The sequence below is a fragment of the Oncorhynchus kisutch genome, linkage group LG4 (genome assembly GCF_002021735.2).
Source record: "Oncorhynchus kisutch isolate 150728-3 linkage group LG4, Okis_V2, whole genome shotgun sequence".
NCBI lineage: Eukaryota > Metazoa > Chordata > Actinopteri > Salmoniformes > Salmonidae > Oncorhynchus > Oncorhynchus kisutch.
The window spans coordinates 58,791,818-58,819,134 of NC_034177.2; the positions used below are offsets into that span (position 1 = coordinate 58,791,818).

Consider the following 27,317-nt stretch of genomic DNA (forward strand, 5'->3'; position numbering starts at 1 on the left):
GTCAGTGTGTGTATGTGTGTACAGCGTTTGTTGTAGGGGGGGGGGGGGGGACACGCTCGCTTAGAAAGTGGTCTGCAGGGTTACCAGTGGAAACAGAGTAGATCTGACCTTACCTATGACATCAACGGTGTGTCTGTGTGTGTATTCCTCCATGCACGTGTGTGTGTTCTTCGCTGTGCACTGAGGCATATTCTAGCCTCATCCCTTCTTAATAGAAATTAACCTTCGCCACACCTTTAACATTTAAAGCTACAGAAAGTGTACAATTCACTGGATAAAAACATCACAGTGTGTGTGTTCCCCACAAGGGAAAAAACGTGTTTCAAAAAGGTCAAGGCAACTAAGGTAAAACATTGTCACTCTCGCTGAAATGCCACCAATACATCATAATTAGTTATGTTGCTGTATTGAAGTGAATGTCATGTTCAGCACTAATGTAAAAACGAAGTCCTTTATGTTCTTCATGTTGTGATATTTAGTGCCACATTTGAAGATGTTCTGCTCTTTCTCTCACTGTTGGTCACATTTGCGTTTGCCTGTGACGCTGAGAGCTGTATTCATTGGCTGTATCTATTGCATGTGTGTGTGTGTGTGTGTGTGTGTGTGCATGCTGTTTCAGTTTCAAGTTTTAATGTCACATGGACAAGTAAAGTGAAATGCCTTTCTTGCAAGCTCAAAACCCAACAATGCAGTTGTAAGTATCAATGTAGTACTAAAAAGAATCGATAACTCAATATATCCCCAAGCAAACGTGAGAGCGTGAGCGGTCAGTTATATACGACAGCGGACCAATCTGTGGGTAAAGCGACGCTGCGACTTGAACCCAACAAGCCATAGCTTCCCTTATAGGAAAAGACGAAGAACAACTTGGAGATACAAATTAGAGCAATGAACAGATAAAGTATATCCAGGAAATGTCCAGGCTCAGGAGAAGAACCAGATGCAGACAGCTTTGAAGTAACAAGTTTATTTAAAAAAACAGGGGGTCAGGCAAAAGACAGGTCAAGGGCAGGCAGAGGTCAGTAGTCCAGAGCAGAGTCCGAAAGATACAGAACAGCAGTCTCAGGGTCAGGGCAGGTAGAGGTTAGTAATCCAGCGTGATGTGACCAGGTACAGAACAGCAGTCAGGCTGCGCATGGATGAACAGGACAACAAAATTGGCCTTCTGGAAGCAAATGTGCAAACTTTAGAAGATGAACTGCACCAGCAAGTAAACAGAATGAGACCAAACAACATGAGAATATTGTCCCTACTGGAAGACAAGGAAAAAGGAGACCTTTCCAGCTACGTGATCAAGCCGATTTCAGAGGAGCTTGGCGTAGATGTATCACCAGAGGATCTGCAGCGGTAAATACCCTTGCATGTCAATCTTTAAGCTGTGGAACTATTAAACCAAACTCAACATTCTGAAGGCACAAGGGAAAAGGGGACCTGTCTGCTAAGCTGAGGAAAAAACGCACGCAATTTATTCTGATCAGGCAGTCATTGGAGGAAAAAGTCTCAACTCTGATTCCTGGCAGTGCAGTGGGTATGGAAGGGAACACAGAGGATGGAGGGCACAAGTGCCAATGAAGCCCTGAACAGGCTACAGGAAACCTTTCCAGGTGAAAGAGAGCCCAATGACCTAAAAAGAAGTGGAGAAAGGTGATAAGCACACTACGCTACATACAGTGATGCACAAGACCAGCTTATCTTATGTTGAGACTGTATTATTTCCCCCTCCCCCCAACACAACCTTGAATCTATTGTCCCCGAGTACCTGTTCTTCTCTAGGAAGTAACAATAGAATTAGCCATTGGCAATGAGATACATAGACACGGAAAATACAATAGAAAATAGGAAATATAGCATGTATGTCAATAATTGTCAATAACTGTTCAATGAATGTGTGTGTAATGTGTGGGCGAGAGGGTGTGAGTAATATGTGTGTATGTAGCTGTGCTTTTGAATGGTAGAGTGAAGGAGGGGGAATATGAAAAAGTGTAGGGGGGGTTGGAGAGAATGGGTGTGCGGAAGCATAGGATAAATGTTGTATGTGAATGAAGGAGAATGGATAAGTAAGTAGTTGTATGGAGGGGTATAAATGGGTCTGAGAAGACGGGAAGGGGAAAAGATGGGAGATTGGGATAAACTTGGCCTGGATGGGTAAGGGTGGTAAAGAATGGGATGGTGGGACAAGGTTGGCTTGGGTGGGTAAGGGTGAGTAAAGATTGGAGGTTGGGATAAGCTGGATGTGGGTGGTGTACTGGGAGGGGTGGTGGAGAGGGATGGATTTGGTTTGGGAGAGAGAAAAGGAAGGACTTCATTATATTACAATGTCATTTTATTTAAAAAATGTGTGACTTGCAAACCCGCTGTAAAATTAAGTTTCTCCCATTCTTCTGGGCAGATCCTCTCAAGCTCTGGAAGGTTGGATGGGGAGCATCGCTGCCTTCGCCCCAGTCTGAGGTCCTGAGTGCTATGGAGCAGGTTTTCATCAAGGATCTCTCTATGCTTTTCTCTGTTCACCTTTCCCTCAATCCTGACTAGTTTCAAGCGGGCTGTCATGTGACTTTTACTGAAGAGAGGCTTCCGTCTGGCCACTCTACCATAAAGGCATGCTTGGTGGAGTGCTACAGAGATGTCGATTGGTGGAGTGCTCCTTCTGTAAGGTTCTCCCATCTCCACAGAGGAACTCTGGAGCTCTGTCAGAGTGACCATCTTGGTTCTTGGTCACCTCCCCCGATTGCTCAGTTTGGCCGGGCGGCCAGCTCTAGGAAGCTCTAGTTGTTCCAAACGTATTCCATTTATGAATGATGGAGGCCACTGTGTTCTTGGGGACCTTCAATGCTGCAGAAATGTTCTGGTACCCTTCCCCAGATCTGTGCCTCGACACAATATTGTCTCGGAGCTCTACGAACAATTCCTTCGACCTCATGGCTGTGTTTTATCTCAGACATGCACTGTCAACTGTGTGACCTTACATAGACAGTTGTGTGCCTTTCCAAATCATGTCCAATCAATTGAATTTCCACAGGTGGACTCCAATCAAGTTGTAAAAACATCTCAAGGATGATCAATGGAAACAGGATGCACCTGAGCTCTATTTCTAGTCTCATAGCAAAGGGTGAATACTTATGCAAATAAAGTCATTTTATATTTTATTTTAATACATTTGCAAAAAATTTTAAACACCTGTTTTTGCTTTGTCCTTATGGGGTTTTGGGTTTAGATTTATGAGGAAAAAAATTTATTTAATCAATTTTAGAATAAGGTTGTAATGTTACAAAGAGTGGAAAAAGACAAGGGGACTGAATACTTTCCGAATGCACTGTAAATGTCCTAAAGCAAAGAAATATTTGCACAAATAATACATTATCAGATGAAATTGCTTTAGAAAAGAGCACAAGAGAGGGATGTTTTCTCTCCCCCTTCTGCCTACACTAGCAATTGAACTGCTTGCAGAAATAATTAGACATGACCCAAACGTAACGGGTATCAGGATTAATAAACATGAATATAAACTAAACTTATTTAGTATATATAGTATATATCTCCTAATATACCTGACCAATATTGAAAACGCAATGCTCTCCTTGCTAAAAAGTATTTTCAGAATACTTCAACATTTCAGGATATAAAATGTATGCAGAAAAGAAACAAAATAATGGCAATAGGAAAAATATGATTTACAGCAATCCTTTAAATGGACCACAAAAAAAATCAAAGATTTAGGATACTTAATGAGTGACAACAAACAACAAATATGTAAAGATAACTTTATCCCCATTATTCAATCATATGAAAGCAGATCTAATTAAATGGATCAATCGTCCCACAAATTTAACAGATAGAATACACTTCTACAGAAGGACATGGTTCCCAAATGTTTTATACTTATTCTCGGTAATACCACCTATCCCAACAAAGACACTCTTTAAAATCTATACTCGCTCATAACAGACATTATATAGGCAATTCAAACTCAGAATAAAAAGGAAAGATTTACATCTTCTTAAGTCTTATGGTGGTTTTAACCATTCAGACTTGGATTGTATCAATTTCGCCTCCCAGGGCTATTTACTTGCGATATATTAAATGCTTTAAAGAGGAACAATGGGTAAATATTGAAGATTCGCCTGCTCATCCCCAGAATCTTGTTTGTGTCTATTTTTGGAGGATAACCCTAAGAATATTAACAAGAAAGGAAGAAAATGTAAAGTATTCTACAAGAACCAATGAAACTTCCTAGAAACACAACACTATGGAATATTCCTTGGATTTTCTGAATGGTGTTGAACACTGAGCTGTAGTCGATGAACAGCATTCTCACGTACAGTTGAAGTCAGAAGTTTACATACACTTAGGTTGGAGTCATTAAAACTTGTTTTTCAACCACTCCACAAATTTCTTGTTAACAAACTATAGTTTTGGCAAGTCGTTTAGGACATCTACTTTGTGCATGACACAAGTAATTTTTCCAACAATAGTTTACAGACAGATTATTTCACTTATAATTCACTGTATCACAATTTCAGTGGGTCAGAAGTTTACGTACACTAAGTTTACTGTGCCTTTAAACAGCTTGGAAAATTCAGGAAAAGTATGTCATGGCCTTAGAAGCTTCTGATAGGCTAATTGACATCATTTGAGTCAATTGGAGGTGTACCTGTGCATGTATTTCAAGGCCTACCTTCAAACTCAGTGCCTCTTTGCTTGACATCATGGGAAATTCAAAAGAAATCAGCCAAGACCTCATAAAAAAATGATAGACCTCCACAAGTCTGGTTCATCCTTGGGAGCAATTTCCAAACGCCTGAAGGTACCACGTTCATCTGTACAAACAATAGTACGCAAGTATAAACACCATGGGACCACGCAGCCATCATACCGCTCAGGAAGGAGACGCGTTCTGTCTCCTAGAGATGAACGTACTTTGGGGCGAAAAGTGCAAATCAATCCCAGAACAACAGCAAAGGACCTTGTGAAGATGGTGGAGGAAACAGGTAAAAAAGTATCTATATCCGCAGTAAAATGAGTCCTATATCGAAATAACCTGAAAGGCCGCTGAGCAAGGAATAAGCCACTGCTCAAAAACCGCAACAAAAAAGCCAGACTACGGTTTGCAACTGCACATGGGGACAAAGATCACACTTTTTGGAGAAATGTCCTCTGGTCTGATTAAATAAAAATATAACTGTTTGGCCATAATGACCATCGTTATGTTTGGAGGAAAAAGGAGGAGGCTTGCAAGCCGAAGAACACCATCCCAACCATGAGGCACGGGGATGGCAGCATCATGTTGTGGGGGTGCTTTGCTGCAGGAGGGACTGGTGCACTTCACAAAATAGATGATGAAATAGGAAAATTAGGAAAATTATATGGATATGTTGAAGCAACATCTCAAGACATCAGTCAGTTAAAGCTTGGTCGTAAATGGTTCTTCCAAATGGACAATGACCACAAGCATACTTCGAAAGTTGTGGCAAAATGGCTCAAGGACAACAAATTGAAGGTATTGGAGTGGCCATCACAAAGTCCTGACCTCAATCCTATAGAAAATGTGTGGGCAGAACTGAAAAAGTATGTGCAAGCAAGGAGGCCTACAAACCTGTCTCAGTTACACCAGCTCTGTCAGGAGGAATGGGCCAAAATTCACCTAACTTATTGTGGGAAGCTTGTGAAAGGCTACCTGAAACATTTGACCCAAGTTAAACAATTTAAAGGCAATGCTACCAAATACTAATTGAGTGTATGTAAACTTCTGACCCACTGGGAATGTGATGAAAAAAACAAAAGCTGAAATAAATACTATTATTCTGACATTTCACATTCTTAAAATAAAGTGGTGATCCTAACTTTTACTAGGATTAAATGTCAGGCATTGTGAAAAACTGAGTTAAAATGTATTTGGCTAAGGTGTATGTCAACTTCCGACTTCAACTGTAGGTGTTCCTCTTATCTGGGTGAGGGCAGTGTGGAGTGCAATTGAGATTGCGTTGTCTGTGGATCTGTTTGGGCGGTATGCAAACTGGAATGGGACTAGGGGGTCTGGGATGATGGAGTTGATGTGTGCCATAACCAGCTTTTCATAGCTTTTCAAAGAGGTTGAAAATGACTGTGAATATGCCTGTTAGCTTTAAAAAATATATATATTATGACTCTGCGGAGGTCATAGCGGGACTTCTTGTACTTGTTGTCCTCAGCTGTAGACTTAGGGTTGTCTGTGATAGCCCTGTGTGTGCGGTAGCCCTGTCCTTTGGTTTAGCGCCAACCTTGGTGTTAATCCAGGGCTTTTGATTGGGGAAGCAGAAAACCTTCACTGTGGGGACAACGTCTCCGATTCATTTCTAATGAAGCCGGTGGCAGAGGTGGCTAGCTCGTCGATGTTATCGGTGGAGTCTCTGAACTTATTCCAATCAGCGCTAGCAAAGCAGTCCAGCAGCATAATCTCTGATTCTGATTACCATTTCTCAACGGAGCGAGTCACATGTACTTCCCATTTGACATTCTGCGAGTAAACAGGAAGCAGGAGTACGGAGTCATGATCTGATTTGCTGACTGGGGGACGAGGGAGAGCCTTGTATTCTTGCTTGTGGGTAGAGTTATAGAGGTCTAGGACTTTTTCGGCCCTAGTGGCAAAGGAGACATATTGATGGAAGTTGGGCATGACGTGACTTAATGATGCGGAATTAAAATAGCCAGCAACAAGGAAAGCAGCCTCCGGGTGCAAGTTTTCCTGATTGTTTATAGCCTCATAGTTTGTTAAGTGCTATCTTGTTATTTTTATTTTCCTAAGGTGGAATGTTCGCAGTAACAGCTGAGAAGACATTTGACAATCGGGTATCTTGTCCAAAAGTCATGTTTCAGAAAAACAGAGACTATTGCAGTTACAAGAGTCCCGTCGATCGGAGGTCATCCATGTTATTATCAGGTGACTGTACATTGGCCAATAGAATGGAGGGAAGCAGAGGCTAGTTTTCCCTTCGTCTACATCTAGCAAGTACTCCCCCTCTCTTGCCTCTATAACGCCTGCGTTTCCTCTTGGATAACCCAAAAATTGGGTCGGAATTACAAAAAAAGCCCAGTACAGATGAGTCAAAGCCGGAATTTAGGTAAATAACTGCCGATCTGATGTTCAAAAGTTCTTGTCAGTTATAAGAAACGATAGCGGATACATTTCGTGAAAATAATGTAACAATAAACGCCAAAAGAATCACAAAATAGCAAAGTTGGGTCAGAGCTCGCAAAACGGTGGCCATTCAGTATGACGCCATCTTATAAGAGTGTCAGGGGCTTGCGACTTGTCACTAGTGCTCTTGTCGCCTTGCGTGGCCAAAACTGTGTGTGTTGATAGGCCAGGGCTGTGTGTGTGTTTGCATGTGCGTGTCTGTGTTTGTAGGGGGATTTGGCATGTCCGATTGTGGCCACTTCAATCACGTTAGTGCGACGGGACAGTAATGGGGACGAGGGGTTGGGGGTACAGGGAAATGCGGACAGAAGGGGGAGGGAAGGGGGAGGCGGGGTGAGAGGTCAGATGTTAATGAAAGCAGCAATCTCTGCTGTCAGGTTAGATAGCAGGACCACCTCTCACTGGTGTGTGTGTGTGTGTGTGTGTGTGTGTGTGTGTGTGTGTGTGTGTGTGTGTGTGTGTGTGTGTGTGTGTCTGATCAGTGCTGTCAGGTTAGATAGCGTGGCTGGCGTTCACTGTCCAATCTGATGGCCTGTTTGCAGGCAGTGCGGTCTGGTCACTTTATATCAGTGTGAGGGACGTGTGTGTGTATGCTGGTTAAAAGAGCGTCTGGTTGTGCTTGTGTGTGGACTGGAAGAACGTCTACGTTTGTGTGTTAGTATGTATGTGTGTTTGCTGCCATCATTGTGCGCTGGGCTCATGGCAGGAGGAGAGATCCATATAGACAGTTAAACCTTATCTAAATCCTGAAGCGACTGTAGCACTAACTTACATTTCCTGTGCAATTTTGTTATCTCATCTCATAACCTTTTTTGGTTAGGCTTCATGGTGAAAAACAGCCCCAGTCCTTCTCTACCCTCATCTTATCATTCATAACAGCATCCGGACTAGGGCATTTTCTGTCCTGGAAAAATACTTTCATATTGCCTCAGTATGTTCCCATGTTTATCACCACCTTCGTTAAGAATGACTCTGTCACACCGTAATATGAAAACGTATTTTCAATTAATACCAGAGTATATCTTAATTGAAAATGCATTAAAAATTTTACACATTTATATTGTATTTTTTTAAAATGTTTTATTTATTTAACATTTATTTAACTAGGCAAGTCAGTTAAGAACTCGAACCAGGGTCTGTAGTGACGCCTCTATCATTGAGTTGCAGTGCCTTAGACAGCTGTGTCATCTCAGATTAATGGACAGTTCTTGAAACAGTCCTGGATTATTGCAAAGTTTTAAAAAGATTTAGTCCAGAGTTTCATCTAACGTCATCTTTGTATTAAAGACATCACATTTACATTTGCTGCTCTTGATTGACAACTTAACCTCTAAATCTACTTATTCTGTCTCTTAGTTCACTGACCATTACTGTTCTCATTATTCAAATAGTAAATGAGCCTGTTTGGGACATTTGGGGACAGGCTGACCAGGCAAGGACGTGCTGTTCCTGATCCTGATTAGCATATTATTATACAGACAAGTCTTTATGAAGGGTTTGTCTCTCTTTCTCTCACTCTCTCCCACTCCCAGTCTCTATAACTTCCATCTCTATCTTCCTCTCACTCTCTCCCCCTCTCTCCCTCCCTGCCTCGCACTTCCCTCTTTTCCTCTTTTCCTCTTGCACTTGGCCATCTCTGTCTTCTCTTTTTGTATCTCTACCCCCCGCCCCCATTCTCTCATATTCCATAATGAACATTGATCATGTCTGGTGAACACTAATCCCTTCCGCTGGTTGCTGTAGAGACAGAACAGTAGGAGCACTCTGGTAAGTGAGTCCTAATAAGGTCATGTCAGCCCTCATCCATCCTGCTGGCTACACACACCAGACCACTCTCTCTCTCACTCACACACACACACACACACACACACACACACACACGCACATTTTCTTTCAGAGTGGCTACTTAAGGTATCAGACGTGGAAAACTAGGCCAGAGAGGCAGCCAGGCTTAAAGAAGCACAGCTAATTTCCTGACGCGCACACACACACACACACACACACACACACACGCTAATTTCTCAGGACAATACGCTCTCTGTCACTTCCTTGGTCATCATGGTTGGTCGGCCATGCGCTCACCTCACACACCGCATTATGATAATGTATTCTGATGACCACCACTCAGCTGGACCAGTGGGCCAGAACACATTCACTGTCAGGTGTCTGTCTTTGACAAATACCATAATCGGAAATGGCGAAATTCCATTTGTTTGATCCAAATAACTACAGCTCCATCAGAGAGTATGACTTTTTCCACATGTTGTTGTGTTACAGCTTGAATTTCAAATGGATTCAATTGAGATTTTGTGTCACAATACCCCATACAGTCAGGGTGGAATAATGATTTTTAGAACTTTGTACAAATGAATAGGAAATTAAAAGCTGAAATGTCTTGTGTCAAAAAGTGTTCAACCCCTTTTTTATGGTGCGACTAAAAATGTGCTTATCAAGCCACATAATAAGTTGCATGGACTCACTCTGTGTGCAATAATAGTGTTTAACCTGATTTTTGAATGACTACCACATCTCTGTACCCCGACACATACAATTATCTGCAAGGTCCCTCAGTTGAGCAGTGAATTTAAAAACACAGATTCAACCACAAAAGGTAGGATTTCCAAAGCCTCGCAAAGAAGGCCACCTATTGGTAGATGGGTTTCAAAAAAGAAGACAATGAATATCCCTTTGAGCATGGTGAAGTTATTCATTAAACTTTGGGTAGTGTGTCACCCGGTCACTACAAAAATACAGGCGTCCTTCCTAACTCAGTTCCCGGAGAGGAAGTTAACCGCTCAGGGATCTCACCACGAGGCCAATGGTGACTTTAAAACAGTTACAGAGTTTAATGGCTGTTATAGGAGAAAACTGAGGATGGATCAACAACATTGTAGTTACTCCACCATACTAACCTAAATGGCAGAGTGAAATGAAGTTAGCCTGTACAGAATCTTGTTTGCAATAAGGCACTCAATTAAAACTGCAAAAAATGTGCCAAAGACATGAACTTTATGTCCTGAATACAAAGCGTTATGTTTGGGGCAAATCCAACACAACACATCACTGAGTACCACTCTTCATATTTTCAAGCATGGTGGTGGCTGCATCATGTTATGGGTATGCTTGTCATCGGCAAGAACTGGGAGTTTTTTTTAGGATAAAAAGAAACATAATAGAGCTCAGCACAGGCAAAATCCTAGAGGAAAACCTGGTTCAGTCTGCTTTACAACAGACACTGGGAGACAAATTCACCTTTCAGCAGGACAATAACTTAAAACACAAGGCCAAATATATCCTGGAGTTCCTTACCAAGCTGACAGTGAATGTTCCTTAGTGGCCTAGTTTTGAATTAAATTGGCTTGAAAATCAATGGCAAGACTTGAAAATGGCTGTCTAGCGATGATCAACAACCAACCTGACAGAGCTTGAAGAATTTTTTTAAGAATAATGTGCAAATATTGTACAATGTGGTTATGAAAAGCTCTTAGAAACTTACCCACGAAGACTCACACCTGTAATCGCTGCCAAAGATGATTCTAACATCTATTGACTCACAGGTGTGAAATCTAAATGAGATATTTCTGAATATATTTTTTTAATGATAAATTGAATCAATTCTGAATTAAGGCTGCAACACGACAAAATTTGGAATAAGTCAAGGGGTATGAATACTTTCTGAAGTCACTGTATTTATTTGAATCCACGAGTTGGTTTAATCTGGTTCTTTAAAGTTTTTCCTAAGAGACTCGGTAGCAGAACTAATATTTTCAGCCCAGTTTGACAGCAAAAGATCCATTGTGCATAGCTCATGGGGCATTTCAAACGCATCTATAATGCATTATGAAGAGGGTATTCATAAGAAGTGTAACCCAACTTTGGTACGACCAGCTCTTACCTCCTGCACACACACTGGACGGTTCAGCAGCTAGAATCTCAATGCAGGACTTCTTGATGATCTGAGAGATGAAAATACAGAAGACATTTTGTCGTTGTGGGCAAGACATACTCTATATGTGGAAATATATACTGGAAAATACATGGTAAAATAGTTATTCGACAACTATAACCTGATAGATACACTTATTTCTATGGACCACTGAACCATTAATATGGTGTTGAATTCCTTGAAGTACCAAAAACTATCCTTTGATTCTGGCATAAATACCATACGTACCGAGTTGATGATGCCCCTGAGGGCTTGGAAACCCCCCCAGACAGGGAATACATGCTCCAGGGTGTCTGCTATGGTGGCCAGCTATAGGACACACACACACACACGGACACACACACACACATACACACACACACACACACACACACAGAGGAGATAAACTTGTTGCATTGCAGATGATCACAGAATGGACTATTGAGTGTGTATTTATGAGTGTCAGTTACCTGCGTCTCATTAAACTCTTTGACTCCCACACAGTAAACTATGGCTCCAAGCGACCGTGCCCTCTGCGCCTGCATGGAGAAAACACACACCGTTTTGACAATCTGTTAACGCCAACTTTGATTTTTTAGTAGGACGCTACTGATCTCTCGTTATGAAGTGTCAAACTGTGTGTGCATGTTGCTCCAAAAGTCAAAATATTTTGACGTGTTTGGAATGAAATATCACAATTTTAAGTTTAAAAAAAAACACAACCCTCAGAGCTGGAGCTCATGGATTATGCACAGCCAGCACCCCCGTCCACAACACCTTAGCAAAACCCAAGCCTATTTGATGGTAATTGTACTTACCGTTTCCCTTGTATTTAGTGGATATAGGTCCTGCATGAGGCTCCAGATGTTTTAGGCATATTAGGCACAAAGAGACAAGTTAAGACATTAATTCTGACTAGGTTAAATTAGGGGTTACGGTTTGGGATACAGAATCAACTCCAGGGTTAACCTCAGGCCTTCATTTCGATTGGTTAACAATTCAGGCATTCATTCTGATTGATTAAGTTAAGGATTAAGGTTTGGGATCGGGTTAATTAACTTCAGGCATTAATTCAGATTGGTTAAGGATTAAGGTTTGAGATCGGGTTAATTAACTTCAGGCATTAATTCAGATTGGTTAAGGATTAAGGTTTGAGATCAGGTTAATTAACTTTAGGCATTAATTCAGATTGGTTAAGGATTAAGGTTTGAGATCGGGTTAATTAACTTCAGGCATTAATTCAGATTGGTTAAGGATTAAGGTCTGAGATCAGGTTAATTAACTTTAGGCATTAATTCAGATTGGTTAAGGATTAAGGTTTGAGATTGGGTTAATTAACTTCAGGTATTAATTCAGATTGGTTAAGGATTAAGGTTTGGGATCGGGTTAATTACTTCAGGCATGAATTCAGATTGGTTAAGGATTAAGGTTTGAGATAAGGTTAAAACAGAAGAACAACCATACGGTTAATTTGAGCTATTAACTAAGACTCGCCTTGCTAACTCATTGTGGACAGATGGTGCAGTGGTCTAAGCAGTGAGCCCCCACTCCATATACTGTGTGTTCAAACCCAGTTCTGGGTACTTAGTTAGATTTTTTGTTGTTGTTGTTGCTCCTAGTGGACAATTTTTAAGATGTCTCCCGACATCCTGGGTACCTGCAAAAAAAAAAAACATACAATTTTGACTTGAATTGCAAGTGCTGCCTCTGGTGTGTGTACTCACCTCTCGTTGTGCAGTAGCAAACTGCCACTCATTCAGTTCTCCATCAGTCAGTGCAATGATCACACTGGCTGTCCCTTTAAAAGCAAATAACATCATATTTCCTCAATACCAGCCTGTGCATACAAATACATACTAACAGAGCCATGTCTGCAGAAATCTGTATAACGCATACCCATACAAAACACACGTGCTCAGCACAGCACACAGACACTTACCATGGTTCTCATAGTGTATCTGTTCATTGGCCTACAAAAATGGAACGATAGAGTATCGATGTCAAGCATTAAAACAGTAGGGATACTATGAGTTAGTTAGTGAGAGGTGATATATCGAAGGGCGATAGTATCACCTTCTCCAGGCCAAGGTTCATGAAGGTGTCTCCTCCTGGTGCCTCCCTCCTCAGAGTGGTTAGACCTCTGTTAATGGACTCCCTGTGAAGGGGAGGAGAGGAGAGGAATGACAGCTGATCAAATACAGTGGGGGAACACTAAGAACACTAAGGGACACACAGCGGTAAGATACACTGAGAGAGAGAGATCCCCCTGGAGGGATTTGACAGGTAAAGTATTGACAGACGAAATTGTGACTGTACGACGGTGTGTAACTCAATACCTGCTCTCTGTCAGTTTCATGATTGTGGTTCCTCTAGTGGAGAAGACGATGAAGGACATCCGTAACATGGGGCTGTAGACAGACGGGGTTAAACAGTCCTGTCAGAGGCTTCTTTACGCAAGTGCAGGAGAGGACACAAGGAAAGGGAGCCATTTGAGACCACAGAGACGCAGCTAAAGAGGCAAGCTGTACTACAGCATGAAAGATCCTACCTGAGGAACTTCTCAGCCAGCTGCTCCACGAAGGAGTAGATCTCTATCCAGTGGTGTTTCACACTGCCAGATCTGAAGGAACAAAACAAAACTAACACTATAGCAATGTCCATTTGCCACATTTCTCTGTGCGCGACGCTTAAACAACTGCACCACCACGTACGGGTGTAAAGCCTATGGTATAAGTGAAGAAAGAAAGTTTGCTTGTAAGTGTAGCGTACGTAAGCTACACAACTTTGGAATTGCAGAGCGCTAACAACCAGGATTCAACAGCAGCCAGTTGGATGAGCTCATTTCCCAGGGGGCTAACGCTAATAATGCTAATGAGGGCTAATTGCTGGTAATAATGCTGATGCTAAATGCTAATAATGCCAGGAGGCTGGGGGCTAGATGTTCCAGCAGGGAAAGTGGGGTGTCCTCCCTCTCTCCTCCCCCACAATGGCTGTCTGTGTGAGGGGGAACAGATGGTCCTGGTGAGCAGGGCAAACCTAATAACAGGTTGGGGGTCCGGGGAGTGAAAAGGCTGCTGTATGAACAACGGAGGGACACAGGGCTCACCTCTGCAGTGTGTGTGTGTGGGGGGGGAGGATAAATGGGGGGGGAAGTTATAAATAGAGAGACTTTGAGTGTGTGTGTGTGTGTGTGTGTGTGTGTGTGTGTGTGTGTGTGTGTGTGTGTGTGTGTGTGTGTGTGTGTGTGTGTGTGTGTGTGTGTGTGTGTGTGTGTGTGTGTGTGTGTGTGTGTGTGTGCGTGTGCGTTAACACATTGCTGCCTCTTGGCATGTTGGCATAAACTTCATGTTGAAACTCCATCTCGTTATGTCTCTAGCTGTGTTCAGTGTGTCTGTATGTATTTCACCAACAACACTAATTATAACCTCTAAGAGCAGTACAAGCGCTTTCATAAGTATGTCTACATCAGACATTACATAAAGATATATAATCTCAGTCAATGATGGGAGTCATTTCATGTAAACGATTCGTGTGTGTGTGTGTGTGTGTAAACTCAAATATGCCGACTGTCTGGGACTCCTTTTAAGTCTGTTCCTCTGCTATGCTGTGTATATAACTGGAAAGTGACATTGTAATACACACATCACAGTATACTTAGGTGCTGGGCCCAGAAACATAAAGGATCCTAAACAGGACCAAATCAAGGCCTTTCTACACATCACAGACAGTTAAAACACTTTAATACTTGAGGATTATTCTGAGGTCACTGCTTGGCATTTAAAAACCCCAGACAGCCAGACAACAACGTGGAGACACTGTACCAGAGGCTTGGTGATGTGTGTGTGTGTGTGTGTGTGTGTGTGTGTGTGTGTGTGTGTGTGTGTGTGTGTGTGTGTGTGTGTGTGTGTGTGTGTGTGTGTGTGTGTGTGTGTGTGTGTGTGTATGTGAGTGAGGCATGGCCATGCGTGGCAGCCCAGCCACCTCAGGCGTGTTTTAAACTTTCAGGATTAAAGGGTAACGTGTGAAGGCTGACTAACAGATGTTCGGAGTGGCACAACAATAGAAAAGGTTCAAAAAAAAGGCACAACAGGGGAAAGATATAAAAATGTTGATCAACACTGAAACCAGTGTGAGGAACTGCAGCTAGCCTGATGTGATGCTGAGGACGTGACTAACTGGGGTTTGAACTTGGGTCAATTGTATGTCACAAGACTGTCAGGGAGCTAACACAAGTTTTACACAGACAAATGTCTGTTCTCACACTTATTCTTTGTGATGAATACCAGTGTTGTACACCCTGTGGGGTGGTAGGTAACCTAGCAGTTGAGAGCATTGGGCCAGTAAACGAAAGATCACTGGTTTGAATCCCCGAGCCGACAAAGGTGAAAAATCTGCCGATGTGCCATTGAGCAAGGTACATAACCTTAGTTGATTGTGTAAGTCTGATGTAAATGTCAAATGTACACCTGTTAAATTCCCTGGAAGTCTATACACTACCTATATACAAGACCTCTCTCTGTTTCAGTGGGAGAAAATTGCTCATGTACAACACATTGCCAGTTTAGCCTAGCACTTTATGATGACTGCTGTTTTCAGAGTTCTCGGCGTGTTCAGACACGCCGGCATATTCTGCATCCTCCTCTATAACCTCTCCTCGCCTCTCTGATCTGTATCACATGTACCAGAAATGTTGCGAGGTTAGACGGCCCGAGCCTCTGCTCTGGGACTGGAGTGATCACACAGACAGAGTAGCCTACTGTTGTTATGATGACTATCGTCCATGGCATTCCAGTAGTGGGGATTGGCCTATTCTGAACGAGTAGCAGCCGTTGTAGTTAGGGCCAGGAGGTTTTCCTGAAAATGACCTGGCCAGGCGAAACTCTGGGCCCTATAGTCACAGGACATAACATTAGTCTGTAACACGTCATAATCATTTTTAAGCCATTAATAGATCATTCATAAACGCATGTTTTATTGACATGTTACACAATTTGTCAACCGTTACTGCTAGTTTGTTAGACATCAGTAAGCTGTGTTAAACACCACCTAATTCTACCTTGTTACTGCACAGTGCTCGCATCCAAAAGCCCAACAGCAGCCAAGAAACAATAGCAGGATGAGAGAGAGGATACCGTACCGAAGACTTTAACACAGCCTCTAACAGTAGGTCTTTGTGCAGTCGGGAATACAGCTGCTGTACACCTCAGGGGTGATATATTCTTTAAAAATACCATTACTCTTCAAGGTTTTCACTGTCTGTCTGCCAGTGAACCATTCACTCTGCTGTTCTGTGCCTATGAGAAGGTTCTGCCCTCCCCATATCCTATCCTTAACCATTGGGGGAAAGCACAACGCTGACCTCAGATCAGTGTCTAGGGGGATAGCTTCCTATGGTCTGCCTGGCAGCTGCAGCAGTGTCTACTGGCGTCATCAGTCTGTAACTCAATCCCTGCATCCTGCCTGCCCTGCCTATCCCCTGGGGGAGAACAACTGTTTGCCCCAGAAGCTTTCAGTGGGCTGGAGGGGAGGACTATGCATTTATCACAATGAACGAGGTCTTTACATCAAAACAGGCTCCACAATCGAATGGCCACATGAAGTTAATGACAGACACTCCTATTCAATCAAATGAATCTGAGACCACACACAAGTAAAGACCTAAAAATGTAGCATACACTACTGTTTTTTGTTTATTGTTGAGGAAATATCAAAATAATCTAAATAATTTGAGTAAAAATATAATAGCAGAAAAAGTTACTGGTGGCATAGCGGTTTTGAAGATATGGGAGAAAGAATTGGGAGACCTGCGCGCTGCTTCTCGCAGCAGTCAGTTTGACAAATAACTGGGCGGGTTGCAAGTAGACGTGCAGTGAGGAGAAAGTAACAAGTCATAAATGAAAACGGACACTTACTTGTCGAGGACAAAGTATAAATCGAAGGCACCTTGACAGGACCTCTCCTCCTGCTGTTCTTCTTTCATCTCTCCTTTTACGGAGGGAAGTTTGACAGTAAAAATCGCTAATCCCAAAAACACCACGGCTATAGACACCATAACCGCAGCTCTCGCCATCTTTCCCGGACAGTTGTGTAGACTAACACCTCAAAACATCACCGAGTCCGAAATGTCTCTCACATTATAGTCTTGATGATAATGATTCACTCCAGGACAATGTAACGGTGCGCAAGTTTCGATATGGTGGTCATTAGATCGGTTGTCCACGGTGATGCGATAAACAGCCGTTAGTCCCAAATCCCTCTTCACTCCGGATTTCTCGCCTCAAGCAGCTCCTGGTGGTGTTGTGGAGGACAGGACTCAGCTCAAGATTTCTTAGACAGGCACCGATCAGCCAGAATACTTCCCATTTCCGGGATAAAAAATCATCATAATGAATATCCCGATAGGCCTATAATAGGTTGGGAAGTTAAATAGGCAACAAAGATATAAGAAACGACTCACATTTCACTATATGCACAAGAAAGTGCCTCTTTTTCCCCACCCTACAAAAACATGACGGATTATGAGAGATGTGGACTTTAAATTACATTGCCGTGCATAAAAAGTTCAATTTGAGATCCAGACGTTTTAGTTGCTGTATAGGCTGTGCTTTGAGATTATGGCGCATTGGAAATGGATGGCAAAACATTCTGTTTCAGATTGAAACAGCAAAATATGTATTGTTATGCTTGTTAAAAGTTGCATTTACATAAAGTTATTTAAAAATGCAATTACATGTAAAAATAGATATATATATTTTTGTAATTCTTTCTCCACCCCACGTCTGGATTTCGAGCGCATCAGATGAGGGCATACCAGTTCGCGGCGGTGGCGAGGCACACACCCCCGGGCACAGATTTAATTTATGCCAACTACCAATTAGTGTAAGGGTGAATCGAGTATCGGAGGAGAGGTGTCCTGACATCTTATTGTTTAGTTTAGAGAGAACATCTTTCCGGTGAAACGCTGTTCTTCACAAGTCTACTCAATATGATTCAGCCAAAATGTCTGATAAAACAATTATGCTGAATTGACTGGATTGTAGAGCAGTGGATGCAAAAAGTAAAGAAATACATATTTCATACAATATTTCATACAATTTATAAATGTCCCTACGCATCATATTTCAACGAATGTATGACATCAACTAAAAAGTGATTGGTAGTAAATGTATTTGAGTTTCAGGAAATACATTAGCTCTGTTGAAGTTACAGTGCATAAGAGAGAATGACAAATTGGCCTCTCGCTGAGGTGATAATAACGATAGGATACTGGTTAATTTGCAGGGGCTAAATGTAAAATTGAGCATTAGCTTACTAAATGCCATCTGATCCAGGGGGTCCGGCCTAGCCATTGGGCAAATGCATTATTCATCAAATTAAACTGGAAACGATTTTATTATTATTATTATTATTTTTAATCTAATGAGAATTTTGTAGATTATTCTGCATCACGGGTTTAGTTGGGGTAAATATAATCTCTTCCAGGCTGAGAAATGTGTAAAATACAGTAGAACTACCATGGGACTATTGGAAATGTTTCAGCTTCGGTTGGTGGCGTACTATTTAGGGATAATGTCAACATGTATTTAGTATTTGAAGATTGAAATGAAATGCTTATACTTTGTCACTAAATATCACTGACCCATAGGAAATACTTCTGCATACAGCTGGGTGTAAATACATTTAGAATAGGACCACTTCGAAATATTGTGTCATTGTTCTGTGGATTTGAATAGCATTCTTATGCAATTGAACATACATTTCGATGGAGGCTACATTTATGCTGAGTTAACATAGCTACATAGCCTTCTTATTTCCATGCTCCTAACCAAGAACATTAGATAGTTCCATGTTCGATTTGTCAACACAGGCATGACTTGTATGGTTTTCCCAGAGAAGATGGATAACAAAACTTAATAACAATTCGTTTGGGTAAAAATGAAGCATAACGTTATTTCTTTGCAACTAACAATTCGACTCTACTAAACAATACTGACGAGGAATTGTGCGACCTTGAGCAAAAATGGGCATCTCTCTCTCTCTTTACCAGTTCAGAGTTCCTCTTATGCTAATTATCCGGACTGTAAAACCAGAAAAGAACCAATCAGAGTTCCCCTGGAGGGACTGATGTAAGGTAGAGCGCGTGTGTGTGTGGTGTGTGTGTGTGTGCGCGCGCGCAAGCACGCCTCACTACTCCTGTCACTGATGGAGATAATGGGCTTGTTCCGACATTGCAGCCGAGAGTGCAGGCGAACGCCGATCAACAAAGACCTTGCATCATAAATAACCACTCATTAATATTTGTAGATCAGTCAGTCAGTCACAATTTACCCATGATACAATACGGTTTTGATCCTCTCGAACACGGCCATTAAGTGTGTGTGTGAGCGGAGCAGAGAGGCAGTAACGAGGCAGACACTGTCGTGATCACTCTCGTTTTCAGACTGTAACAGCAACCGAAGGAAGGAGAATCGTTCTAGCGGCCAGTGTACCTGCTGATAACCAGCCTCCTCGCGGACATACCGAACCACACGCTACCTCCACGACCAGACGGTGAGTGGGCTATGGGCATGCAACAGACACTTTTGGGTTCTCTTGGATTAGTTGTTTTTTTTTGGAAAAGGGAAAGTGTTATCTCTAGCAAAGCTTTACGCTACAACTGGTGTTTGTTTGTGAATGAAAACCTTCTCATCAGACATTGTTAGGCTTTTACATTTATTGGAAAAATACCTACATCTTTATATAAATGTTTTATTTAATATGCATTGTATTTGATATATCCAGAATAAATATTCCTTATTAATCAAAAGCCTACAGCCTACACTAAAATAGACACAACGTCCAGCTGAAGTAAATATACCAAAACCTGTGAATGGACATTGTTTACAACAAATCTCAGTGTGGCTATAATGAATATATTAATATGACCAAACTGACTCGAAGCAGAGACGCATGTAGACCAACGAGGCAGTTGCAGCGCAGATGGGAAGACAATTGGACAAACCGGCTGAAAAACTGAGACAAAGGACGCTAGAAGTCAAACCCATTACATGCCTGCTGCTACACATTGTCGGAGGAAATTTAGCTGAATGATATCTTAAATCAGAATTTGCCACTCAAAAATATGGTCGAAAAATATAAACTACAAAAAGTCAAATCATGTTTAAAAAACAACAACGTATAAATGACAACGTTGCCACGGGGATATGAACTCTCAAATCTGTGGTTTTAAACATTTAAAAGTATGTATATGTAATAACATTGAACGTGATTCATATTGTGGCATAATAAAGATACAGTATGATAAACCAAAAAACACATTTTCCTATAGGTCTAATTGTATCTGGAGTCTGAACTATTTGCTATTAAAAAATGGATTTCTGATGGAAAACAACGAATATTTCGATTAAATGAATAGGCCTATTTATTCAGAAATAGAAAAGTAATCAAAACCTCTAGTCATAGATCTAGTCTACTATTTTCGAAACGAATAAATGATAGTTATATAGGGCTACTTATTTGGGATTTTGCATGTTTAAGCCAAATTGATCTGGCCCACGTTTTAATATAAGAATGCAATACATTTTCACAATTATTTGACAAAAGCATCACATTCAAACGCTCTATTCCTCACCTTTAAAATGTCCCACACTTTGGATCAGACGGCGATAAAATAACATTCATTTTTTAAACAATGGGTTGTTATTAACTCATTTTGTTTTTCCTACAGGCTAACCATGGACCAGAGTTTTTTATCTCGTTCCCTCTGGACCAGTGAGGGTAAATTCCTCCATCACCACGCGACAGACCTCTATACCAGCGTGCACGTCACTCGCAACATCCCAGCTGGGGCACAGTTCGGCCCGTGCATCCTTCAGAATACTTTCTATGACACCGTCGCCTTCATAGCGCTCAAATCCCGCGACAAGAGAAGCAAATCATACGTGTTCAGAGTAAGTTCGTTTTTTTGAAATATTTATTAATAACACAATTTAACTTGCAAGCTAGGATACCACAGAGACAATGAACACATTAGACGTCGTTCTATATATAGAAGGGAGTGCATACCTTCATAAAAACATAGGCTAAATCTAAATCTTATTAAAAAAGAACCATCAACAACAAAATGACATGTTCTACAATGAGATATGTGTGTTGGTGTAGCCTAATACATTTTCATTGCCCTCCATATAGGCTACCCGTGGGAAATGATTGACCATGCCATTCGGTCACATTTGCACCTTTACAAATTCGAATCAATTCAGTGTTTTCACTGTGACTGAGGAGAGGTGAACCTCATTGAAACTTTGACAATGTTGTCTCTATGAATGAATATTAACAATGATTTCTCTCAACAGGTGGACCCCGAGGCTATGCGGAGCTCTGCTCTAGTGCTGTCCTGGCTGCGACTGGTGCAGGCGGCGTGTGGCAGGGAGGAACAGAACACCGAAGCGTTCCTGAAGGGAGGCCAGCTGTATTTCCGGACCACCAGGGACATACGTCAGGAAGAGGAACTGTTGGTGTGGTATGACCAGGAATTGTCACATCTACTGGGCTTCACTGACATCTCAGCCAGAGGACAAAATGAAGGTGAGAGAGAAATAGACACTTGGGAAAGCGCTATAGAAATACCACTCTTCGTCACCATTCTAATCTTCAGCTTACTAATGTTACCGATGTTGTTTGCTTGTTTTAGCATTTTGCCAGGAGTTTTGTTGTAGCCTGCGTAAATGCGTAATGCATATTGGAAAATACAGAAGGAAGAGGAAACGACTGAAACTTTTCAGAGAATATATATGGACTATTGTTATTTGATTAGTTTATATCTGAGTTAATTTTCCTCCAATGTGTTTTTTAATGTACATATTAACGAACAAATTGTGTATCTCTTCACAGAGCTTAAATGCGCAACATGTAACCAGGTCTTCAAGAATGAGCATCCCTATTTGGCCCACTGCCGCTTCCTGTGCGCGCAGGTGAAGTATGACGCGCTGAGCAGAGAGGCCTACGAACACAAACACATGGAGATCAAGCGGCAACGACGCGTCACAGACTTCCACAACATCGCTAGGGATCTGGAACATAAAAGATACGGCGCCAGTGAAGACGCTGAGATTTCCCCGCGGAAATGGAAACACGAGGAGACGGGTTATCCCCGATGGAGGAAACCTGTGCTACTTGAGAAAACCAACATATCGAACAACAACAACATCACACAGATAACCAGAGACTACCACCCCACTGCGCCAGAGTCAACTGGCTCTGCATTGAAACTGAAGGCGGAGAAGTACCAGCTCAAAAAGGACCACGTGGAATGTAAAAATAGTGCGTTTACAGAGGTTGGAGCAGCGAAAATGAGTTTTACACATGAGAAAGAAAAGCCAACGGAGGCTGATTCTGAGACAGCGCGGGAGATGAGCGCTGATTTAAACTCAAACAGCAACAGCAGTGCCTTTTCATTCGTTCTGCGCAGTGGAGCGGAGGAGCAGAAAAGCGCTTTCTGTAAACCCTATAAAAGGACTTCTAACGGCTCTACAGCGCACCCATCCAACACATTACCTGCTCAATTGAACCGCCTAGAGGATGTGAGAGACGTTTTTACCTCAAAGACGGTTCTGGGATACAACAATCTATTGCCTACTAATATGTTGAATGGTGATTTACCTCGCGCACAGACACTACCCACACCGGTTAATGGAAACGCTTTCCCGTACGCGCCAGAGCACTGGCCCAGGAGCATTGGAGACCAACTACAAACCACGTCGTCTTTAACAATTCTTCCACCAACGTTTACCTCCATTGGGGTGTCAGTGCAAAACTGGTGCGCCAAGTGTAACCTCTCCTTCCGCATGACGTCTGACCTAGTGTTACACATGCGCTCGCACCACAAGAAGGAGTTCGCGGCGGAGTCCCAGGTGAGGAGGAGGCGAGAGGAGAAACTTACCTGCCCTATCTGCCACGAGTTCTTCCGGGAACGGCACCACCTTTCACGTCACATGACATCGCACAATTAAAACCCATTTTGCATAAGAAAAGCCATTAGAAAACGTATATTTAAAGAAAACGACATCGGACATACTGTATGTAATTACAAGAGTAGAACAGAGTAATTTAGAGTAATTAAGCATTTAATGACAATTTGAAGTCACTAACATCTTAATGTAGGACCATCCACTTGTGATTATCGATCATTACGCATTAGGGCGTATTTGGGCACGTAGGTTCTCATTCAGGATTGTACACAGTGTCCACTAGATGTCCACAGAATACGAAATTGAATACACAACATATTCATTTTGATTATCTGCACAGTGGGTGATAGGAATATTGTGTGTAATTGGGATTATAAGGTTCTAATCTGCATTTTTGTCAATTTAGTTATTGGCATTCTTGTTTTACTCAGTGTTCTATATAGTACTCTAAATACCCCAATTAATGTTGTTAAGTTAAAAACAGTACACAATCAAAATTACTGACACCATTCAAACCAATGAGGGTTCAGAACTTTAAAGACAATTATCTCAGAATCATATTTTTTTGCAGATATAACCTTAAAGTCCCAAGCTCTCGGTATGTCTGATCCGTGCCTTATGAAACTCAGGGTGGGACTGAAGAGAGAGACTGAAGGTCGCTTGCAGCTCTTGCGTTTGACCTCTGATTGTTATAAACATGTTTATGTCCATTACTCATTGTTTGACTAGACATACAGTATTACCAGAGCTTGTACGGAGAGAGATGTGTAGATTAATTTAGCTGTTTTTGATGGGAAAACAACAACAACAACATCAGATCCAAACTCTACTTGCCCTGTGTTTTCTTTAAACTTCCATAAAGACATTTTGTGTGAAACATATGGACATTGTATTACTTGACCCACTATATTCCCTGGCTTCACCCATACGTGACACAAGACATACAACCTGAAATATTTGTCCCATTTCATTTTGGCCCATTTAATGTATTGCTGAATAAAAAGATATACAGATGAAAATGACTGCAAATAACACAGTGGATGATAATATGGAAACACATCATTTATCTGTTTGAAGAACCATTTTAGCAAGTTGTCTCTCATATGTTTGAGACGTCATTGCCGTAAATCGATTCTATTCCAACAGGTGGCATCAGCCACCAATTTTCCTCCAATCCAACGGCCAGTGAGTCTAGTAGCCTCAATCTCATTCCAAGATACTTGCTGTTCTTTTTACCTTGTTTAAAGGTGGGTAACGACTCATCTATGAGGCCAGGTGGGGCTAGTACCCAAACCAACAATACTGGTCAAGGTGTTATTAGGAAATGCATTATAGTGCTGAAAAACATCAACTAATTGCGTCATAACATTTTTTTTTGTTAATCTCATTCACAATAGTCTGACTCGTGTCTTCGTGTATCAACCATCAAGCTAATAAGACATAATCTACAAGGTGACAGCGAGAACAGTCTTAATCACTTGGTCCCCATTTAATCAGATCCACTTTATCCGAAATCCGCATAGCTGATGTTTTGACGAAGTGGAACTGCGCTGTCAAATCCACAAGCGCGGCTTCCCGAAAACACTGTTGCGGTGAGTTAACTCGAGCTGATGCACTATGATGATACGAGCAGTACTTATCTCAAAGAGCGCTCATAAACCAGCTCTATGAGCAGACCCCCCCCCCCCCCCTAAAAACTTTTTTTTTTGCAAAAAGTTCAAATTTTTGAGTGGCAGGTTGGCGCAAAATCTGTGTCTCTGCTGCGCTGTCAGCACAGTGGACAGTGTGTGTGTGTGTGGGGGGGGGGGGGATGCTTCTCATCTGTGGGCAGTTGGCAAGAAATCGTATATATTTTGTCGGCGATTGTGGACAGTATTCAATTCCTTGTTGCAAACCGGCAACCACAGAGGCGGACATTAGACGCGATAGAGTAAAGAGGGGAGGGGGCAGTATACTTTTTCTGTCTATGATGGAATATACTCTCCGAAAAGACAATTAACTTGCCAAGGTGTTTAGCACCATACCTCACTATGCCACATACATGTCACACGATATTCAAAATTAAATCATAGGGCTCATGAGTGGGGAGTCCACAGCTACATGCGAAAACTCATGATTCACTTTGATAAATGTGTTTACTGCGCACAGAAGAAACATGCTACACCTGAGGAAAGCTCAACTAATCCAACTGGCAATTGAAGGGGATCCTACAATAATATTTCGAGGAGAATGGAATGATCGATTACTCAGAAAAACAATCCAGCTTGTTGGTTTAGATCAACATCTTAGTGGTATAGCCAGTGGCGTCATTTCAGCAAAAATCGAGAGTATGGAATGGCAAAGTCACTTCCATAGCAAGCAAGCTATTCAACGGCCTTGCTTTAGTGTGTAGGGCGCTGTCCATGGTGCTGATAGAGCGCAGTGGAGATTTCGCCGCAACCAGTCACTTCCTTTTCAAAAGCACTCAATGGTGTCGGCATTTGAACTTTTAGGTTCGATGATATCGATGATATAAGCAGAATTCAATATAATTCCAATGTAAGAACCCAAATTACGCCCCTGGGTCTAGCTACATATCAGGTATGTTTTATCCTAGAAATAGATACCTTCTATTATGGTTTTCTTTGTAGCCTATTGTTATTTCGTGGTTGTAAATGGAACTGTACGTATTGGAAACGTGTTCATCGTAAGCTGCCATATAATAACGTGTTTCTGTACTCATGAGCGGCATGGTTTCCCATGCTTGAAGCGGTTTTATAGGCCTATTTGTTTGGCAACTGTGCATGGCTGCAACTCACTGATGTAGGTATCTCACTGCAACTCACTGATGTTTTGGTTATTTGGATCTCTATTGGCCATTTGTTTATTGCGTTTGTTTATTGTTAATGTAACTAGCCTAAATATAGATTGATATTCTGATCTTTTTTTTTTACTATGCCTACTTGGTCACGCTGTTTTGTTCTGTTTGCATTCATTCGTTCACATTCGCAGTTGTGTCGGTATACTAAGCCAAACTGTTATTCAGTATTTTTGTTTGGATGCATGATTAACTAGGCAACTACTTTCAGCATTTAGTTTGCTGAGCTGTCTGTTATAGTGAGCTTGAAAATGGTTGGGACAATAACCACGTTTCCATCTACTGTTTTTATGAGAGTAGTCATACCGTGTTTAAAAAAAAAGAATCCCGACAGCTGTGATGGAAGGCGGAAGTTTGTAAATGCCAGCAGATAATTACTTCCTTCGACATGGTGGGATCTTTTGTGTCGGTAAAATTAATTATGCGAGGAATGGGGACGGGAACGCATATATGCGGGAATATTGATAGAATGACCATCATATTGAAGGTAACTTGGAATCACACGATGATATGTTGTGTGGTCCTCCCACTACGACTAGGGAAACCATGCAGTTTATTAGGCTACAGATAAAATACTTTATGATCAACTTCACAGGGCGGTGAAAGTGCACGGTGATCTTAATGCTCCTTTCCAATAAATATCTGATTCTGGTGTCATGATAACGGTCGATGCTTAACTGCCGTTTGACAAATACAAATATTCTTGATGTTATCCATAATAATTTCATCATGTAGACTACCTGTTGGCTATATGCCAGCTGTTGGCACACATGCCAAGACCAGAGGTTTTGTTACAAAACTATCTGTAGAGTCGAAAATGTTATTCACACTATACAAATCACAATAAAGACTACCATAGTGACAGTAACTTCATCCTTATGTTGTTGTATTTTTTCATATATCTTTTGGAGGCGAGACCCTTCCTTCTAGCAGGAAGGTCCTTTCAACGAGGACCTTCCTGCTATGGTACATGGGTGAGAATGGCTGTCCAGCTGTAGACAAGAAGGCTCGACCCTCAAGACATTTATCTAATCAACATACATTTAGTTTACTGAGTGACTGGCAATTTAAACAACCCAAAAAAAACACAGGGTGCCAATAAGAAGAGCATTTTGTCATGTCAAACAAAAGATGCATTAAGAAGACTGTGCTCTCAAAAGTGTGATGACGGGGCAAATAAGAGGGAAAAACACAAAGTAAACATCAGTAAATTACCCACCACCTCAACATGCGAATGGGAAAATAACACAGCACTGATCGATGGTCCTGTGAAAGTACATCGTCATGTCCCTGACAAATGGGAGACATCGATCAGGAGGAATAGACACACCATCCATGGTACCATGAGGTTGTAGATGGCCTTTGCTGGACACTGCTGCCGTTTCTCTAGCTCCT

At 41.7% G+C, this 27,317-nt stretch overlaps 2 protein-coding genes across 3 annotated transcripts in view; one reads left to right on the plus strand and one right to left on the minus strand.

Moving 5' to 3' along the window:
- Nucleotides 1-17,417, minus strand: part of LOC109889748 (anthrax toxin receptor 1) — a 52,493-nt gene extending 35,076 nt beyond the window's left edge. For both annotated transcript variants that reach the window (XM_020481410.2, XM_020481412.2), the window contains exons 1-9: nucleotides 17,009-17,417; nucleotides 13,645-13,716; nucleotides 13,433-13,504; nucleotides 13,170-13,251; nucleotides 13,036-13,066; nucleotides 12,821-12,894; nucleotides 11,567-11,635; nucleotides 11,346-11,426; nucleotides 11,067-11,127 (exon numbers count right to left, since the gene is read on the minus strand). In XM_020481410.2, the coding sequence (XP_020336999.2) occupies nucleotides 11,067-11,127; nucleotides 11,346-11,426; nucleotides 11,567-11,635; nucleotides 12,821-12,894; nucleotides 13,036-13,066; nucleotides 13,170-13,251; nucleotides 13,433-13,504; nucleotides 13,645-13,716; nucleotides 17,009-17,166 (700 nt within the window). In that variant the 5' untranslated portion in view covers nucleotides 17,167-17,417. The remainder of the gene's footprint in view (nucleotides 1-11,066; nucleotides 11,128-11,345; nucleotides 11,427-11,566; nucleotides 11,636-12,820; nucleotides 12,895-13,035; nucleotides 13,067-13,169; nucleotides 13,252-13,432; nucleotides 13,505-13,644; nucleotides 13,717-17,008) is intronic.
- A 1,890-nt stretch (nucleotides 17,418-19,307) lies between these two features.
- On the plus strand, nucleotides 19,308-24,078 carry LOC109888934 (PR domain zinc finger protein 8-like). The gene is made up of 4 exons (XM_020480083.2): nucleotides 19,308-19,646; nucleotides 20,824-21,046; nucleotides 21,452-21,683; nucleotides 21,990-24,078. The coding sequence occupies exons 2-4, from the start codon at nucleotides 20,831-20,833 to the stop codon at nucleotides 23,105-23,107; spliced, it is 1,566 nt and encodes a 521-aa protein (XP_020335672.1). The 5' UTR covers nucleotides 19,308-19,646; nucleotides 20,824-20,830; the 3' UTR covers nucleotides 23,108-24,078.
- The last annotated feature ends 3,239 nt before the right edge of the window (nucleotides 24,079-27,317 follow it).